General features: G+C 29.1%; 2 protein-coding genes across 3 annotated transcripts; both read left to right on the top strand.

The window, feature by feature from the left end:
- The first annotated feature begins 41 nt into the window (after positions 1-41).
- On the top strand, positions 42-1,912 carry LOC133802262 (cyclic phosphodiesterase-like). 2 transcript variants are annotated; one of them, XM_062240532.1, is made up of 3 exons: positions 42-466; positions 643-697; positions 1,495-1,912. In XM_062240532.1, the coding sequence occupies exons 1-3, from the start codon at positions 122-124 to the stop codon at positions 1,698-1,700; spliced, it is 606 nt and encodes a 201-aa protein (XP_062096516.1). In that variant the 5' UTR covers positions 42-121; the 3' UTR covers positions 1,701-1,912. The 2 variants fall into 2 exon arrangements, with proteins under 2 accessions (XP_062096516.1, XP_062096517.1); XM_062240533.1 differs by having other exon boundaries at positions 1,528-1,912.
- Positions 1,913-5,457: 3,545 nt separating this feature from the next.
- Positions 5,458-9,819, top strand: LOC133802311 (integrin-linked protein kinase 1). The gene is made up of 12 exons (XM_062240598.1): positions 5,458-5,916; positions 6,003-6,077; positions 6,164-6,259; positions 6,453-6,538; positions 6,637-6,757; positions 7,175-7,254; positions 7,909-7,971; positions 8,089-8,195; positions 8,405-8,490; positions 8,875-8,996; positions 9,106-9,217; positions 9,469-9,819. Exons 1-12 carry the CDS (start codon positions 5,587-5,589, stop codon positions 9,568-9,570), a joined length of 1,380 nt encoding a protein of 459 aa, XP_062096582.1. The 5' UTR covers positions 5,458-5,586; the 3' UTR covers positions 9,571-9,819.
- Positions 9,820-19,841: the final 10,022 nt, after the last annotated feature.

Genomic DNA, 19,841 nt, shown 5'->3' on the forward strand with positions numbered 1-19,841 from the left:
ATAAAATCAACTGTTATTATGAAGAGCCCACCAATACAGAAATCAGGTCGAGAATAATGAAGTCCACCAACAGTGATTAAAGTGAAGTTACTGTATGAGAATATTACTATATATTATATAAATGAGTAGAAAAGATGAACTTTTCCTCCTATCAATATTCATGGCGACCGCAGACCCAGAAACGATCCCAGAAGAGCTAGTGGAGAAGGAGGCGTATTCGGTGTGGGCAATTCCACCTGATGAGGTGGTGACCAGGCTGAAGAAGCTCATGGAGGGTCTTCGAGCTGAGTTCGGCGGACCCCAGTTCGAGCCCCACGCCACCGTCGTTAAAGCCATAAGTTTGACTCCTGAGGATGCTCTCAACAAGTTCAGATCAGCTTGTGAGGGTCTCAAAGCTTTTAATGCTACCATTGATCGTCTGGCTACAGGGACTTGTTTATACCTTCTCATTCACCCAACCACTGAGGTAAAAAAGAACACTTTTTTCTTTCATTGTTGTTATGATTTTGGCTCAACCAGTACATGATCTTGTGTGTTTTTGGCTTAATGGGTGTTTGTTTGAGTTTGGTGTTGGAGATGTTTGCAAGGTGTTTGATAAAAGGCAGTACTCATTTTAATATCAATTTTCTTCTCTTTGTTTAGCTAGCTGAAGCTTGTTCACATTGCTCTGGACATTTTGGTTACAAGAGATCAACACGTAAGTCATGTTTTCTGTTCCCATTTTTGAAGGAAATAATCTTGAATTCTTGATTGCTTTAGCTAAATATTGAGTGAAAATTGAAAGATTGATTACAAACATCTTGTTTCTAGAGAAGTAAATGATGCTGAGACTTTAGTTAGAATCACAATCACACAAGTGTTCTTGAATTTTGGAGCTTGGCATGAACTAAGGCGACCTTAGTTGATGGGGTTTAATTCTATGGTTTTCTGACCATTGATTTCAACCTTCCAAGTTAGCTCATGAAGAATTGAGCTGCTGTTTCAATATATTAGCATTTGATGCTGACCTTTAGTGAAGCTTAAGAAATTTTTTATGATCTTTTAATTTTTACTGCAGTTCTTCTAGGAACTTTGACAGAGTTAGAAAAGTGTCTTCTGAAACAAATTAGTTTTTTTCGAAAGCATACATGATTACTTAAATCCAATATTATTGTCTTTGATTACGGAGTTTTACAAAACTAAATTGCTCACACAGAGGTACTGGTGCTCAACAATACAAGAATGTGTCGTACCGTTATTGGTGCAATCCAATATCTGGCCCCACATAGTAGAATTTAACAAGTATTATGTCATATCGCTAACCAACCATAATGAGCCACCTCATGTGGTGTTAGGTACCTTATTCACGTGGTGTTGGTGTTGGGTACCTTAAGATGACAAATAACCACACTCTATATTCAATAGCAGAAAGTCTTTTTTGGTGTTCGATAAGGCAGAACTGTTATCTTTTCTCATTTTGTGATAACATTTTCTTTTCATTTTCATTTCTCGTAGCATACATGCCACATTTAAGCATCCTCTACGCAGATTTGACAGAGAATGAGATGAAAAAGGCAGAAGAGAGAGCTAACATTCTTGATGACAGCCTTAGTGGCCTGAGCTTCCCTATAACTCGCCTTGCATTGTACAAAACAGACCCAGAAGACAAAACTCTCAAGTCTTGGGAAAAGATTGCCGAATGCAGCCTTCAACCCAAGTAGATCTTATCTTACTACAATACCTTTTTTGTTGTTGTCACAAAACTTAACCTTATGTGATCTTTTTGTTAAGTTGTAGACGAATTTTCTCTATAACCAGAGGCGAAGCCAGAAAATGTAATAAGATGGGGTTGAGGCGATTATCCCACCTCGCCTAGGCATTCAAAGACCTAAACCATTCTAGGATGAAGAAGAAAAACTTCTATTTATATCAATTTATTATTCACTAAACTAAACTAATCTATCATATCAATGGTAATCCTTGATTTCACCACTATGAATTTCGCCTTGTATGTGTAAACTTAATCTCACATTAATACACATAATTTTTAATAATTGAAGGAAGAAATTTGAGCATTAAATGGTCGTTATGATAAAATCACACCTAAATTGAAATCACGTCTTAATAGTTTGAGTTTGTGAGATGTTTAATGAAGTTGTAATCTAGGCATAGTTGGAATTCTTCTTTAACCTATCAATAAATGTCAATCTTTTGAAATGTCAAATGTTCCGTTAAGGCTATACAAAAGAATTTGGGAAAGGGATATGTGTGGAGTTCATATGTTTTGTATTAGCGTGTGGTGTTTAACATTACAGGTGTTAGTAACAATATTCGATCACAAGCATTCGTAAATACTTGAAAAGGAAAAACACTAAGTCTAAATTTTGAGATTTATACGTTAGCTAACCCTACCCCACCATCACCACAACTAGTCTCATTAGCTACTAATTCAAAACTAAGAAAATCATCATATGTTACAAAATTGGTCTCTATCTATATGAATAGACACTAATTGACATGGGTGTGGTTTCAAGTTTTATGTTTTAGGAGGAAGAAAATTGTTACCAAATATGAGTTTTCAATGATGGATAAGGATATGGAAGTTTATAGAGAAAGACAGAAAGAGATCAAAATGAAAATGTCAAACTATCATATGCTTAGAAAACAAGATGTGTCATGTATATATAACTATGTTCTTTTTTAAAGACATATATAACTTTGTTTAAATTTGGATAATGTTAGTTTATTTTTCTAATTTAGAATCATTCTTACTTGAAAGTGACAAAATTAAAATTTAGCATAGAGATTTACAAGGAAATAAGCTATGCCGTTTTTTTTAGGATAAGAAATATGCAAAATAAATAAAATTAAAAATATTGGAAATGCTTTCTAAGGTTTGACTTTGACCTAGCTAAGAACAGAGTTCAAATAGGCCATGCGTTAATATAATTGAAAAAAATATATTTATAATTCCACTTCTTAGGCTTACATTTTCATTAAAAAATTGTTTGACTTGTTTAATTCTCATAAGTTTGTGCACGAAAAATAAATGGATATTTGCGGCATAAGTACCCAATGTTTGAGTTTTGTACGCGGTATAGACCCAATGTTTATTTTTAGTGGCAAAAGTACCCAAAGTCAGTAAAACTGTAATTCCACCAGTCTCATCCGTTAGGCAGACACGTGTCACGTTTTTATTAGTCCAAATCATAATTATTTTTAAAATATTATTGAGTTTGACCAATCACGAAATGACACGTATTGGTCCAGTCATCACGAAACGGAACCTAACGGATGAGGCTGACGGAATTACAGTTTTACTGATTTTGGGTACTTTTGTCACTAAAAATAAACATTGGGTCTATGCCGCGTACAAAATCCAAACATTAGGTACTTATGCTGCAAATATCTCAAAAATAAAAAATAATTGTAGCTAGCTACTAGTATTACTAATGTAAAAGGAATCATTTTTATTGTAATATGTAAATTATTATAATATATATTATGACAAATCATTTTTTAATTAATAATAAATATTTTATTTGTGATTTTTTTAATAGAGTAAAAAATGGGGTGGCTCAAATAATCACACGGTTTGCTATATAAGTACATAACAAATTATTATAATTATTCTTAAATATTATAGTTAGATAGAAATTTAATTTTTTTTAAAAAAATTAAAAATAGAAAACGAGTGTGTTATTCTTATCTACAGAAAGTTTTGCTAGTGAGATAAACATGAGACTAATTCTAGTTCAAGAAAGAAAGAAAGAAAGAGTAAGTATTACAACTAGGCAGCCAAGTGGATAATCCTTGATGACGTGGATCAATGTGGGCCACACTCTCTCTCGTCCTTCTTTTCTTCATCATCTCAAAAGTCATTCTTTACCATCATATATATATCTATCTTTAATGACTATTTTAATTGTCTTTTTCACTATTAAAAATAAACTATTTTATTATTATTAATAATAATAGCATCAATATGGTAGATTCCTTTGTTTCTTCTTGTAATTACCACCTAACTAAGCTACCTTTCTTTCTTTGGTACCAACTTGCCACTTTTCCTAACCCCTTTTTTTTTATTTATTTTTTTATTTTTCTATAACATAACATAATAATACAAAATTACTATATCTATCTATCTATGTATGAAATTACATAGCATCTTTCTTCTTTATTTTATTTGTTGACATGTAATGTTGAAAGTATTAGTAATTTGTCCTTATTAGTCCACTTGGTATTATATTTTAGGTAACCTAGCTACCCCAACTTGTATATTTTGGCAATTTCATTGTATGGTATTTGTATTGTATTGCCAAATTGATTAGTACTTTGAATTAGTATTATCCCATCAACAACGGCCGTTGACTGATTGTGATTTACTAACTTTCTCTCCCTCTTTTTAAAAATACCAACTTTTTTTATAATGACACATTTTTAACACTCGTACCTTATTTCAAACAATATTATTATCTCAAATTGATGTGTTACTTTCCATTTAGTCTTCAGTTTGCAAAAATTATCACAATTTTTGTAGACTGTTGATCAATTGAGCAAGCAGTACATAGTCCGTGTTGCTACACTTGAGACGAGCGACATCACTTAATTTTAAATGGTAAGATAACAAAATTCTATCCTAAACCCATATTATGCCTTATTTTTGTTTCAATCTTCATATTTTATTAGGTTTATACTTTTTTGGACCTTGTATTTTGTTTCATTACCTGTTTAGACCCTGTATTTTGACAAATTACTTTTTGGACCCTATGTGTTTGTAAAATGGTTAAAATAGAATCATAAACTCAATTTTGATGAAGAAAAAATTGAATATAACAACATAATTTTTAAACAGAATAATTTTATTTTTGTTCTGAATTGTTAGTTTGGTAAATTATTTGTGATTTTAGTTGAAAAAACATTGATCAAAATCGGATCTAGAGTTCCATTTTAACAATTTTACAAAACATAATTTATCAAATTACAAAATTCAAACTCATAATAACACAAAACACTCCCTACTTTATTTTACCTAAACTAACGTTCACATTGGTTTTAGTCATTTTTCAAATATTACCACAAAACGACGGCGTTTCTAAGAAGATAATGCAAAAGAAAACTTGCTTTGATCGTCCTAGGAAATAGGAATTAGCAGCCAGCCAGCCAATCAGAATCCAGGTCAAACATGACTTTCTTTACACACGTAACCAAACAGACAGGTTGTCCTCAGCGACTTTTCTACTAAAATCACATGATTATTTATCATTTCAAATCTGAACGGGCGTTACTCCACCGTCACATTCTTCCGCGGCCACCGACGCCTTAATACACACACACGCCGTTAAGTCACGGCGAAATCACAGTTATCGTTTCACGCGCCACCACGCTGGCACACGCATATTGTATCTTTCCACTGAGCAAGTGGGCCCCACTCGCTCCTTTACTAAAAGAGAGTACTGCTATTTTTTACCAACCGAAAATATTTCCTTACTTTTCCCAATAAAACCGTCCCGAAATATTAAGCTCAAAAAGAGAGAACATTTTCCAATTTTATTTTTGGTGTTTTTCGATTTCTGATTTTGAATTTGGATTTGGATTTGTGAAGTAATGGAGACTAAAACGACGGCGTTGAGGTTCACACTGGGGAAGCAGTCTTCGATGGCGCCGGAGCGAGCTGGTACGGATGCGAAGCTCGACCAAGACGACGACGAAGACTCGGTGCGGATCGATCCCAGAGTGAAGCTCATGTACTTGGCTAACGAAGGTGACCTCGATGGGATTCAGGAGCTTTTGGACTCCGGGATCGACGTTAATTTCCGTGATGCTGATGGTCGGACGGCTCTGCATGTCGCCGCTTGTCAGGGCTTGAGCGACGTTGTTCAGTTGCTGCTTGATCGTGGTGCTCAGCTCGATACCAAAGACCGATGGGGTAGCACTGTAAGAACTCTGAATCCGTGACTAATTTTTTTTTAAAAAGAAATTGATAATTTGAGGAGTGATGTAATGGTTGAACGATGGCACAGCCTTTTGCAGATGCAATTCATTACGAACACGATAAAGTAATCAAGCTTTTGGAGAAGAGTGGCGCAAAGCGTGTGGTGAGTTCTTTTCTTCTTCTTCCTCTTCTTCTTCTATATATATGTTTGTTTTGTATATTAATTTGAATAAGATTCTGCATTTTCAGATGTCTTCTATGCATGTTGAACATGCCCGTGAGGTTCCTGAATATGAAATTGATCCAAAGGAACTTGATTTCACCAACAGTGTTGAAATTGATAAGGTAACATACTTCTATTAATGTTTGACTTTAAGATTTTTGAAGGCTTTTCATATCATACAAATTGGGGGGGAAATCATAGTTTTCCCAGCGTCTGTTTTGATTGATTTTGCTCGACAATAAGGTAAAGAATGAAAATGTCAGTGATGATGATGGCTTCATTTTAAAATTCAAACCCTTGTGCTGAATTTCTCAGGGAACTTTCCGAATGGCATCGTGGCGTGGAATTGAGGTTGCTGTGAAAAAGCTTGAGGAGGGAGTCATTACAGACGATGATAAAGTGTGCGTTGTTCATATCCTGAATATTCTTCTTATTCTTTTTCAGTTTTGAATGTTATGGGTCTTTGAAACGAATCCCCTTTTCTCTTTTCCAATGGCAGACGGGCATTTAGAGACGAACTCGCGTTGTATCAGAAGATAAGGCATCCGAATGTAGTTCAATTTCTAGGCGCTGTGACTCAAAGTAGCCCAATGATGATTGTGACGGAGTATTTACCCAAGGTTTTTCCCATCTCTCTATTTCTTGTTACAGTGAAATAGACTGATGAACCATTTTCTTCACAATAATTGATTTCACTGTTCCCCCACTCAAATATACTTTTATTCACTCATTTGTTATTCATGAGTGGGGCTAGTCTCTTTCACCTTTATTAATATATTAATCTATTTTATTATTTTAATGCCTAACTCTGGGCTTCCACAGTAGCACCCTTCAATAGTTTCTTTCTTTTACTTTCTGAATTGCCTAACTTAACTGGTTTTGTATGAAATTCTTTACTCTGTCTTGTTGGTGCTATTTTTTAGCACAGATTGGCATGAAACTCCTATATTGTCTAATACTTTGATAACTATGAATTGGTTGGATTGATTAAGATTAGCTTTTTAATTCGGACCTTTATTTTCTGTCTTTTGATGCAGGGAGACCTTAGAGCATTTTTAAACAGAAGAGGAGCATTAAAACCAGCATTAGCTGTGAGATTTGCACTGGATATTGCAAGGTCTTTTACTCCTCTAAAATGCTCTTAATTCTGAATGATGCAATTGATTCATAGGTTATACGTATTGTCATATTGATATTCATTTCTCTTTAACCCAAGGTTAAAAATTAGCAATTTTATAGTGAACGGACTTTTACTAATCAATTGGAAAGGTTAAAATCAATTCTTCTTCTCTTCATGAGGCCTAATTAATACAACTATGGGCTATAGTGACTTATGGATATGAATAGTGTGGTCAAGTAGTACATCTTGATGATAGAAATTTGAGTAGATGACCTACCTAAATTTGCACACTCTTCCCATATTGTGAATGCCTCAGCACTAACTCTAAAAACCAGTGTCAGCCTGTCTCGGAAATATTACTTGATGCTTAAGCATTTAGACACAAGATATTATTTAATAAGCCTCCCTAACTTTTAGCAGTAGAATTTTTGTGCTTGGATATTTTGCATATACATATTCCTTTGAAACATTTCTGGTGTAGGATGTGATCTTTATTTGCATTTCAAGATATCTAAATACAGTGCTATATGAACTTCAATCCCTTAGGGTTTATGCACAGAGATGGTTTTTATCTGATTTTTCATATGGCGGAATCAAAAGAAGAGAGTTTACGACGATGAAAATTAATGTTCTGTTTTCGATATTTTGCAGGGGAATGAATTATTTGCACGAGAATAAGCCAGAACCAATTATTCACCGTGATCTTGAGCCTTCGTAAGTTCTTTAGTTGGACTTTTTTTTACCAATGAAATTTGCATCTACTGAAAAATAAGAACAATTAGTGTCCAAATGCTCATTCTCATTTTAAATTCTGTTTACATGAGATAACAGAAACATATTACGCGATGATTCTGGGCACCTGAAAGTAGCGGACTTTGGAGTTAGCAAATTGCTGACAGTTAAGGAGGATAAGCCTCTGACATGTCAAGAAACTTCCTGTGAGTATTGCATCATACATGAATTGCATTTTACTTAGAACATTGAATTGCTGGGATGTGTTTTAATTTATATATTGTAATTGGAAAAAAAAAACTTTGTTTATGAACTTCCTTTCATGTTTCAGACACCCTTAGTCATTAAAAAGTGACATACCATTTTGATAAAATTATAGTTTGTAACTTGGAATATGTTAATTGTGTCACTGCAGGCCGATATGTGGCTCCAGAGGTTTTTCAAAGTGGAGAATATGATACAAAAGTTGACGTCTTCTCATTTGCTTTAATTCTACAAGAGGTAATATGCCCTTTTTTCTTCTTAACATCTATATTTTACCCTTGTATTAAAATTGTGTATGAAACGATGGTTCTCCCATCTCTGCAAACTGCTACTGGTCTTTCATTTTAATTTTTATTGTTATAAGAATATTCTGGTGATTTGGTTTTCAATGATTTGGTGGGGAGTTTTCAGAAATGACGTTTTTATTTATTTATTAGATGCATCTTTTCTCCAAACATTTTGTCATTGATTTCTGATTTTAATATGTAATATCGGTGTGAGGTCTATGCCCAAATTAAATATTGATATGCGGAATTAGGTGGTTCTGACTTGTGTTTTCATGTCCAATTCAATTGGTTTTGTCAAGCCTTACTAACGTATACTCTAATAACTCCATTGCAGATGATTGAAGGCTGTGTACCATTTTCAGCAAAGCAAGATACCGATGTTCCTAAACTATTTTCTTCAAGCAAACGCCCACCTTTTAAGGCTCCGGCTAAGCATTATGCACATGGGCTTAAAGAGTCAGTGCTATAAGCTCTTTCAACTCTTTTTTCTCAAAGTTCCTTTTTTTATTCGTGGACTTTGTTAAAGTCGTAAAATTTAGCTAATAAGTTAGTCCTGCTTATATAGGTTAATCGAGGCCTGTTGGGATGAGAAGCCAGCTAAGAGACCAACATTTAGAGAAATAATAACAAGGCTCGAAGCCATACACAACACTGTCGTTCACAAGAGACGTTGGAAGGTTAATACTCACTCTTTATTTCCTTGTGTATATATTTCTATGCACCGCTGCAATAATACCAGAGTAACCATATTAGAATTAGACAAGGTCAAACAACTGAAATTTTCAATATTTGGGCACTAAGTTTTTTCCATATTGGTTAAATTTGCTGATTATTATCTTATACATTTAAACATGGTATTCTCGTATTATAGTACTTTCTGGGAATTTTCTGTCTTCTTAATGACTTTGGGTTCATTAAACATGTACAGGTTAGGCCACTGAAATGCTTTCAAAATCTAGAAGCCCTATTAAGGAAAGATCATTCCAGTTCAAGCACCCGATCATCGCGATCTTCCACCAGCAGCTTATAAAAATACCAGCAGTGGTGAATTTTCTTTTCCAGCTCAATTACGATTCGATTGTTTCATAAAAAATTAGCCAAGATTTTCTTTTCTGTGTAATCCATCTGAAATGTCTCTTGAAAAAAGAGTGATCTGTTTTGATAAATTTCATTTACTCACTTCCTCTGATTTTCTGATTTGATAATCACTTGTAGCATATTAGCTTGTTTATGTAAATTATCAGCTGTTTAATAATACATATATTTTTTCTCCCATTAATTTAATTTTTTTTTATATCTAAGCAAGTTTGTCAATGTTTACAGTTAATATTTGGTAAATTCATAGATTTAGTAAGTTTTTATAATTGATGAATCTGATTTTATATTTAGTAAGTTTTTATGATGCCTTATTTTACAAGCAAGTTTATTAGTAAATTACATGTGGTTGTTTTAGTTATACCATAACAAAAAGTGAGGGATTTTGTGGTAGGGTAAGTTCTTTTCGGTACAAGACGCAATAGTTTTTACACACGTGGTCAAGTTATGAACCGATTATTTTACTATTCGATGTAGTTACAACAATCACATTGTACGAGTTTCTGATATTTTGAACTACCACGCACATAATTTTTTTTTTAACCTAATTTTCAGCATACTAAATTATCAAGAATTTTTAAAAACCCTTTGGGAGGGTTGCTATAACTACAACAAATACTATAATGTAAAAAAAAATTGGGTCAGGATTCAAACATGTGTGAAATTGGAATAAAAAAATGCATCTTACTATAGAAACCCCCAAAAGTGGCACAACTTGAGTGTGATGGTAAGATTAATTAATTATTAAGTGGTATATTATATATGAATCAACCAAAGAGAATGTTTACATTCATGTACATACCATTTTGTTACATATTAAATATATATATATATCTATATATATATATGTTTATATAATTTGTTTTGCTTAAGCAAAAATGGTCAAAATTGGTGAACCTAAAGTATAAGAGGCTTGTTAACGTAAAACAAGTAATTTTAATGTTGTCATATCATATAGTATTGTTTGTATGGATGTTATATAGTTAGATATATAATAGAGACATTATAATTATATTACTTTATCATGAAATAAGCTGTGTGACAACAATAAGAATATAAATATAAATATCGAATATTCCATTTATAACCAAAAGTCAAAGCTACACGGTTATAGATAGTTCATCCATTTATTATAATGTATCATTAACACCACATGAATTAAGATGATAATAAGGTCATTATGATCAAAATTAATGAGACGTTTTATATATGATTTGTTTGGTAAACAATTTTAGTATAACTTGTGTTACTTTTTTTTTTGGTCAGTTATATTGTCACATGCATGGTCAAACTTCCAACCATATATATATATATATATATATATATGGCCTGTAAATGTACTAGTTGAAACTTAAAAAAAAAACCAATATATGTAAAATCAATTTGATTATTTGCCATCTTATTAAGAAATTTGAGATGTATTCTACTCAATTTTTCTCTTCATATGCATAAATTGTTAGTGTTAAAAAAAGTTGTTATAATAAGTAATAGTCTTCATATTCTTCTTCACTCCTATTCTTTTTGGTGTTATTTTTTAATTTAATTTTATATCTTATTCACATCTAATCTTAATAACTAATTAATAATCATTTCCTACATCCTCACCAAACAAGACATCAACATTATTGAAAGCTATTGTATTGTAACAACTAGTTTTAATCATTATTTATTTTTTTATTTTTTTAATTATGTAATTGTTAACATTTTTATCTTTCTATTTTATAAATACTAACAAGTTAGAAAGATTAAATTAGGAGAAATTTCTGTTCTAATCGAGAACCTTTCGTTTCATACAGAAAATGAGAATTTTGTATATGTAAACCAAATTTGGTGTAAGACAAACATAACATGGAAAACTAAAACATAATAACATAAGATTGAAAATTATTTGTATACATGGAATTTTGTCCGAAAACCTACCAAATAATTTTATACGAATTACAGGAATTAATCAATAAAATTGTAAAATATATTATCATATAATAAGATTTCATTTATAAAACAATATAGAATAAATTAATAGCACGTATTAATAATTGTTTTAATTTATCTATAATAAAATTGAAATCAAGCAACTTTGATCCATTGAGATAATATAGATTGGTAGTACAATACTAGTCTATTAAGACTTTCTCTGTAGATCTCCATTTTTATTTCTGAACCATGTTATCAGACCATAAAATCGTGATGAAATAATACATAATTATAGAGTTAAAAGGGGACCTAGCTACAAAACCCTAATTGGTCTGGGCATTCTTATCAAATACTTCAGTTAATTAGAAATCTTACATTTATGCTTCAACTAGACTATTGATGCTAAGTTCGTTACTCAATTATCACTTAAAATTACATGGGTTATTAATTGGCAAAGAACTATTCATCAACTCATATTTAACAGAACAATTTAAAACATAGAATAATAACACATAGCACTGTAAATTTCAATTTTTTTTATTGAAAAATACAAAATTTCACAAAAATTACAAAAATACAGATACCTGTTTGTTACAGTTCTGTAATCGCATGTCACAATTTTTTATTTAGTATGTACATGTTTTTGCAAAATTATAACATATGATTACAAACTTATAAACTTTAGTTACAAATTTGTAAAGTTTGGTTACAAAAAAAAATGTATTGTTACAAATTTTTAAACTTTCCAGGTAATGTATTTTAGTATTTTTTTTTAAATCTCAAGTATTTTTGTGAATTTCCCTTAAAACATTAATGCAAGCACATAAATATTCAACCATATTCATGATACATATTTATATATATGATCACATAATGGTTGGTGATCTAACATTGCAACTTCTTTCTTTTTTATTAATTTTATTTCAAAGAAAAAAAAAAGAAAGAGGAAGATAATTATCATAGGGACAATATCTAGGAACGCAAGCCAAAATCTTTAGGTGGCATAAGCTTTTGAAGAAAATAGCTAGTTTTAGCAAACTTGTGCCAATTACAAAGTTGTTTCTCCTTTGTTTTCATTCTTTATTGAGTCTTTTTAATTTCTTATATTAATTATTTTTGTGGTTGTTACCTTTTGTTTTCCATCTACATTACATCTCTATTAAGTTTCACTTTTTTTTCTAACTACAAATATATATATATATATACACTAGATACAAGCACGTTTGCTTAGTTTTATTTATAGAATTTATTAATTATTTTTATTAAATTTATATTAATGTCATATAAATTTTAAAATAAATATCCTATTTTAATTAAATAATTTATTTATTTTTGTTTAAGTTTAAGTTTGTTCTAGTTTTTGAATTTAGAAAGAAAAACAAGAGATTATATATTATATGTTTAATGTAATAATAAATATTATGCGTGGTTATTCAGTTATGCTCAAGGAGTTTTGGAAGTATGAAAAATATCATATTTTAATTTGTTTAATTATTTATTATTTTAAAATAATTATTATTGTATAATATCTCAAAAATATCTTATTTAATTTTTTAATTATTTATTTTATTTTATTTAAGTTTTAGTATTTACAAATTACAGTTAAATATAAGAATATTCTATTAAAATTAACTTTAAAAAATATAAAAAAAACGTTAAAACAAAAAATTTCTGTCATCTACACACTTATTATATAGAAAATATATATAATACTCTCTTCAATATTAACATTTATAAATATTCCTTTGGAGTTGGGTTGACGCAACCTAATTTTGACCACAAACCCTTTTTCATACTTCGTCGGTGACACCAATCCATACCAATATTAGCAAAATACAAAAATAAAAAAATAAAAATAAAAATAATAATTAATATATATTAATAAGAATATAATTAAGTTAACGAAATGAAAAAGTCCCAATATTCTTCTTTAAAAAAAATAAATATCCTAATATTATTTTACAAATGTGAAATATAAGTAAGGGAATAATGTTAAGGAAAAAGTCCCAATATATTATAAGTCTTAATTACTCATTTTCTACAATTTCGTTTTTGTATTCTAATATTAATTATGATGATGACTTTCTTTTGGTATGGCTAATGTGTCTATTTGGCTTTATATCTATTTGAGGGAGTCAAGCTAAATTTAGTGTTCACTTTTCCAGATTCTAAAAGAAGAAATTAATAACAAGCTCAGGAAAAGAAGCATATTATATATTTTAATAAAGAGAATTCACTACAAATAATCTCACAAAAATTATGAAAAATAATAATAATTAAAGGGTTAGTTTGAGTGTGTGTGTGTTAAATCATTATATGATTCCCCAAAGTGGTCCTCAATACATATGGTTTAGAACTAGAAACTTTTTATACTATATAAACTGAGATATATGAAATTGGAAATGAAAATAATGATTGTACTAGCTAGTTTCAGAGCACACATATACCCAAAGAGAAAAGAAAACCATTAATAAGAATGAGAGCACTTTCAAAGAGAGATAATAAATGAATATATATATATATATATATATTTATATAAAATGCCAAAGTCAGTCAATTATGATCATGAGATGTGCCCACCTTCCCATTTAGCTAGCTGTGACAATTTATACAATTTTGCAGTACTTTGATCTTATGCTATTTTATTATAAATTAATTTATTAATCTATATATACATAGTGATATATATAAACTCTATAATAATAATAACGCATGTTATAATCAATGAACTTAATTAACATATAAGTTGAAATATACCTATTTCTAAGGAGAATTTTGTCTTATTCTATAATTTAGATTTGTGTGGGCTTATTAGTTTATTTATGTAAATATGTGTGATTTTCGTTTTTTAGGTTGTTTCAAATATATAAAAGAAAATGTATAGGTTTTTTTTTTCTCTTTATAAGTCATTTTTTCCCTTAACCGTTGGCCTCGTAGTTTTATTCACTACAAAAAATCTTAGTTTTAGTCACAATAAAATTTGTAACTAAAGAAAAATTATTTTACTTATGTCATCACTAAAAAGTCTCTGGTTAAAAGTATTAGTCGCAAAAATCACAATTTGTTATCACTAAATGTATTTTTAATCACAACAAACTTTATCACTAAAAATAATAGGTTGTGACTAAAACTACATTAGTGACAACTTGTGATTAAGTATGACTTTTTAGTCACAGATAATTTTTTGTTGTCACTAAAATGAAATTTAGTCACACAAAATATATGTTATGACTAAAAAGTTGTCACTAAAGGATACATTTATTTGTAATGATTGGCCAATGTCACATCGCCTTGGTGTTGCTTGGGCCGGTTTGGCGGTGTGGTGAGAGTACCTCAGATATCTCTATAGTTTTTCGGTCACTACTACTTGTTGTTGGTTAATTTACAGTCGTGAGATGACAAACAGGCTGGGGGAAGCGGTGAAAACACACGTTGTGAGTGGAAAATTAGTAATAGTCAGCGATGGTTATGGACGGCGTGTTTATATATTCCATTTTAGTCAACTTCTTATGTTGTGTTTTATTATGTTGTGTGGATCTCTCTTTTCTTGTTAATTTTTATTTTATTTTGTGTTTTGTTTTTATTTAAAGTCTTATTTTAGTGTCAATAATGGTATTTTGTTCACTATGATCCTTTGATGGCTTTTTAGTTTGTTACTATTTATTGTTATGATGTGTCAAAGCTAGCTCCCATATATAAAGAAAAACAAAGATTCTTCCACATATCAAATCTTGCTTGAACATCAATAGATTTTTAGTAGGAAAGTTTGTACTGTTTTTCTTTTTAGGAGTTTTTATCTATTATCCACATGACTTGTATGACTATGTTGATCATTTCTTTTGAAAGATTTATATTTTTTCTTTCATGAGCATTATGTGTGTAGATCTATAATGGGTTATGTCCTTATTACTATTGAATGGAATTTCCATATTTATCTTTCAAAAATATAAAATAGAAAGTACTTGTGTTGAATTATAATTATTTTTTAAAAAAAAGTGAAAAAAAAAACAATTCACATTTTATATGAATTTGTGTGTACATTTCCTTATTTCGTGTACAATTTGTTCAATTATAATCTAATTAACTATAAATGAGTAATTAATTGTCATAGTTACTCATAGCAAATTGCAAAAAATGATCTATTATTTTAGAGAAAACTTATATGTATATGCATGAAGCAAAAAGCTTCGATTTGTCCTTTTTAATAAGAGATATTATGTTACTCAAAATATTCTTAGCAAAATATAAAAAGAATTACTTAAAAAAAATAACTAGTTACCTAATTTGAAGAATTTAAAGTTTGAAATTCAGTTAGTATATACTTTGTCTATTGGTTTTATCTCTTTGGGCAGAGAAGTGTATGGGCATGAGGCATTTGCACATGTATAAATATATTATATATATTTATACAAGCTAGAATACCTATATAGGTATATATATATATATATATATACATGTCATCTACAAATCTTATATATATATATATATATATATATTCAAAGAAAAATTGACCCCTATTAATAATAGGGGTACGATTACCACAGCTAAATCATTCTCAATTATTATTATAAGCTAGCTTTGGGAAAAAAGAAATGTTCTCACCAATTTAGAAAGATATCAATACATAAGTTTAGGCTGCAAAATCAGATTTTGTTAATGGTGACAGATTAACACACCAAGCCAAAACAAGAAGGTTAATAGGTGAGCTATTAGCTTAATTATAGATACTTAGCTATATAAATATATATATGCATTTATATATACTATATATATATATTCATTGTTGTTCTTGTGTAAAAAGCAAGCTTAGCTATACAAATGGGGACAGAGCAAAACAAGTAATGATATTTAAATTTAAAGAAATGGATCTCATATTGAAACATCATTGAAATAATGATATATAATAATATTTTAGAGACAAAATTATAAAAAAAGAATAATGAAAAAAGTTATACCTACGAACTTTTATCAAGTTCATGTCAAAAAATTACAAAACTTTTTTAATAAGCACGTACATGCGAAAAAATATTAAAATATGTTGAATAATATGGAAAAAAAATATAAATTTGGTAATTTACTATAATTATTCGGATAGAAAAATATCGAAACGTATCGAAGAAATAGCTAGCACAATTCTAACAAAAAAAAAAAATCAAATTATTTGATATTTATTGTGTTTGAAGTTTCAAAAATTATTTTTCTCATAATTGGTCAAAAAATAATACAGAAATATAAATACATCAGTAATTAATGATTTTAAATTCTTAATTAGTATGTCTAGTCAATTAGTATTTCCTTTAAAATATGCTATGGTATTTTGGTGATAGAAGAAAAAATAACAGAATATTTCAAACTGAAATGTATGACGAAAATATATAATTATTATTATCATCAAAACAAAAACCAGGGGTTAAAATGTTAATATTGACAAATATTTGTATATATATATATATATATATTCTAACTAAATATAAAAGCAAGTCATTTAGTATTTCCTTTAATTAAAATATGCTATGGTGTCTAGTCAAATACTTCCAAAAGATTTATTATTATACGTATTGAATTGTTCATATACTTTGGGAGGGTCAGAATGGTTACGTTGATAAAGATTAAACTTCCAAATTAAGAATTGATTATTTTCCACAAGTTTCCATAATCAATTCTTAATTTGCTGGTCATTAGATTTATTATATGGTAAATTTGGAATTATTATCAGTATATATATTGGTTTATCTTTCTAACCTTAATTAGATTACTAATTTTTTTTACTATTTTGATTTTGTTATATATATATATAATCATATGTAATAGAAGAAATAAAGATTTGGACATATAAATATATATATATATATATCTTGTGTCATATATGTTAAACTTACCAAGTTACGTACCACAAGTTTGGAATTAGAATTAGAATTTGTTTGGTGATTATTATTAATGGACATGTAATATTTATTAAAAAAAAATATATGTATTCATTTTAAAAGATTTATCTATGCTCATAGAGACTTAAAGCTAGGATAATTACTTTGTGTTTGTTTACCTTACTTTATCATATCACACTTTTATATTAAAACTATTATTTTATCTTAGAATTTTACCGTAACGGTTCAAGTTTATTTTTTTAAAAAAAAAAAAGGTTCAAACTGTGGTTAAAACCACACTAAACCGCTACGAGAATTTGGTCTTTCAACAATGACGACTCCAAAAATCGTTCCTAATACTTATTAGGGGTGACATGTTGCCACTATGATGTTACTATGTATTAACAGTGACGACCACGTTGGCCCTAATAATGGACTATGTTAGGAGCGGCACTGTCGCCCCTATAAAGTTTGAAAAATCACCACAAACTTTATCCTATATGGTGATATGATGTTTTTTTATTTTGCAGCAATGTGTCACCGCTGATGTATACCTGTCACTCCTAATAATTGATTATTAGAGGTGATAGTGTCGCTGCTAATATGTTTTATTTAAAAATAAATATATTTGAACATAAAAATATTATATTAAATTTTGTTAAAATAATGTAACAATTAACTAACAATAATATAAATCTAACTAGTATCCTAAATTAGCTGGTTTGTCCTCCATATCGTAGTTGTGACGACGGTGCCATGGCCACAAATAAAATGATGGTGTTGCTCCATACGTATAGGGTGGTGTCATAGGCACATATATATAAGGATTTTCTAAAATCCCCAAAACGTGGTTTGATTTTAGAAATTGTATAACTGCACCAAATCACACTGCGTACACTCCTCGGTTACATTTTGAATCTTACTAATTAATTATAATCATATAGTTCTTACATAATTTCTATTATATATACATATAAAGTTTTTAAGTTTCTAAGGCATATATAATAATTGGACAAGTATTTAATATAAAGTTGGTGGACAATATTAATTTGCAGGAGTACATGTGCTGTGAATCCATATTGGGGACACCATGTTCTTCATCATCAAAGTACAACTATTACTTAATTATTATCAAATAAAATAATTACCAGACATAAATATTATAACCTTAAGTTTAGTAATTATTATATGATATGCATGCATTTTCATTATTATTACGTGAAGAAGAGAAAATACCATACCATATATATATATTGAACTTTTAAGCATAAGAACAATTTATACATTAATTACTGAATATATATATGTGGTCATTAAGAAAGAGGATATACCTAATTATTTATTACTTTAATTAATTATTATAGTTTTTCATTCCATGAAGTCAATACATATATTTCAAAAGACAGTACTTGAAGAAGAAATTTATAGCTGATGCTTATATAAATTAAATTATATATATATTTTTCTTGCTTGGTAAGGTAGCTGGATATTTATATATATATGTATATATTTTTTTTTGGGTAGGGCATGTGTTTGGTTTCATAAGGAAATGGAAACTACCTGACCAAATGGCAGATGCCTATGTTAATTAATTAATATAAAAACTTATCATCTTATTATGTATATCTATATATATATATATATATAAGAGTGGTTAATTAGTAGTAGTAACTGGGAGTGAAATATTGAGAGAAGTCAAAGTCAAAGTCAAAGTCAAAGTCAAAATCAACACCATTTTATGATAATTATGAAGAACATTCAGAAGCATGCATATATATATATATGCACTTTTCTACATTTCGAATATAATAAAAACACTTTCAAAATCTTAAATTTGATCTGATTATTTACGTTGTATAGTCATTATTATGAATGACTATCCATCAAAGGTGTTCCTTTTTCCTTTTTCTTAAAGAAAATAATGTTGTTGTACCTAATGGTTTTTGGATAGGTAGTGAGACATGAAATTGAGCCAATTTTATCTTTTTCCCAAATATGATTTAGTGGACTATAGCTATAACATCAAATAATATCTTTTTTTTTTGTCATAAGTATAAATTAGGAGAGACAAAAAAAAAAAAAAACCGCCCAAATAATAACTTTGTAATGAAGAAATATTTTAAGGAAATTTGTATGTTAACTTGCTCAAACTAATTAGTTAATACAACAAAAAAAAATAATTACTAAAAAGAATTATACCAATATTATTAATATTAATAGTACCAAGTTTAGTTGAGTCATGCTATAAGTATCAAATATAATTAATTAGGGCTTCCCAAAAAAAATACTATTTGAGGTTACAAATTCAAATGAATTATTGTGTTCTAGGCTCTAGCTAGCACAGAAAAATTTAAATACTATTGATAATAATTTATTTTTAATTATTTAAAAAATATTTTAAAGTGAAATTTAAATAAAGAAATGAGAG

This window comes from Humulus lupulus, chromosome 9 (assembly GCF_963169125.1).
Source record: "Humulus lupulus chromosome 9, drHumLupu1.1, whole genome shotgun sequence".
NCBI lineage: Eukaryota > Viridiplantae > Streptophyta > Magnoliopsida > Rosales > Cannabaceae > Humulus > Humulus lupulus.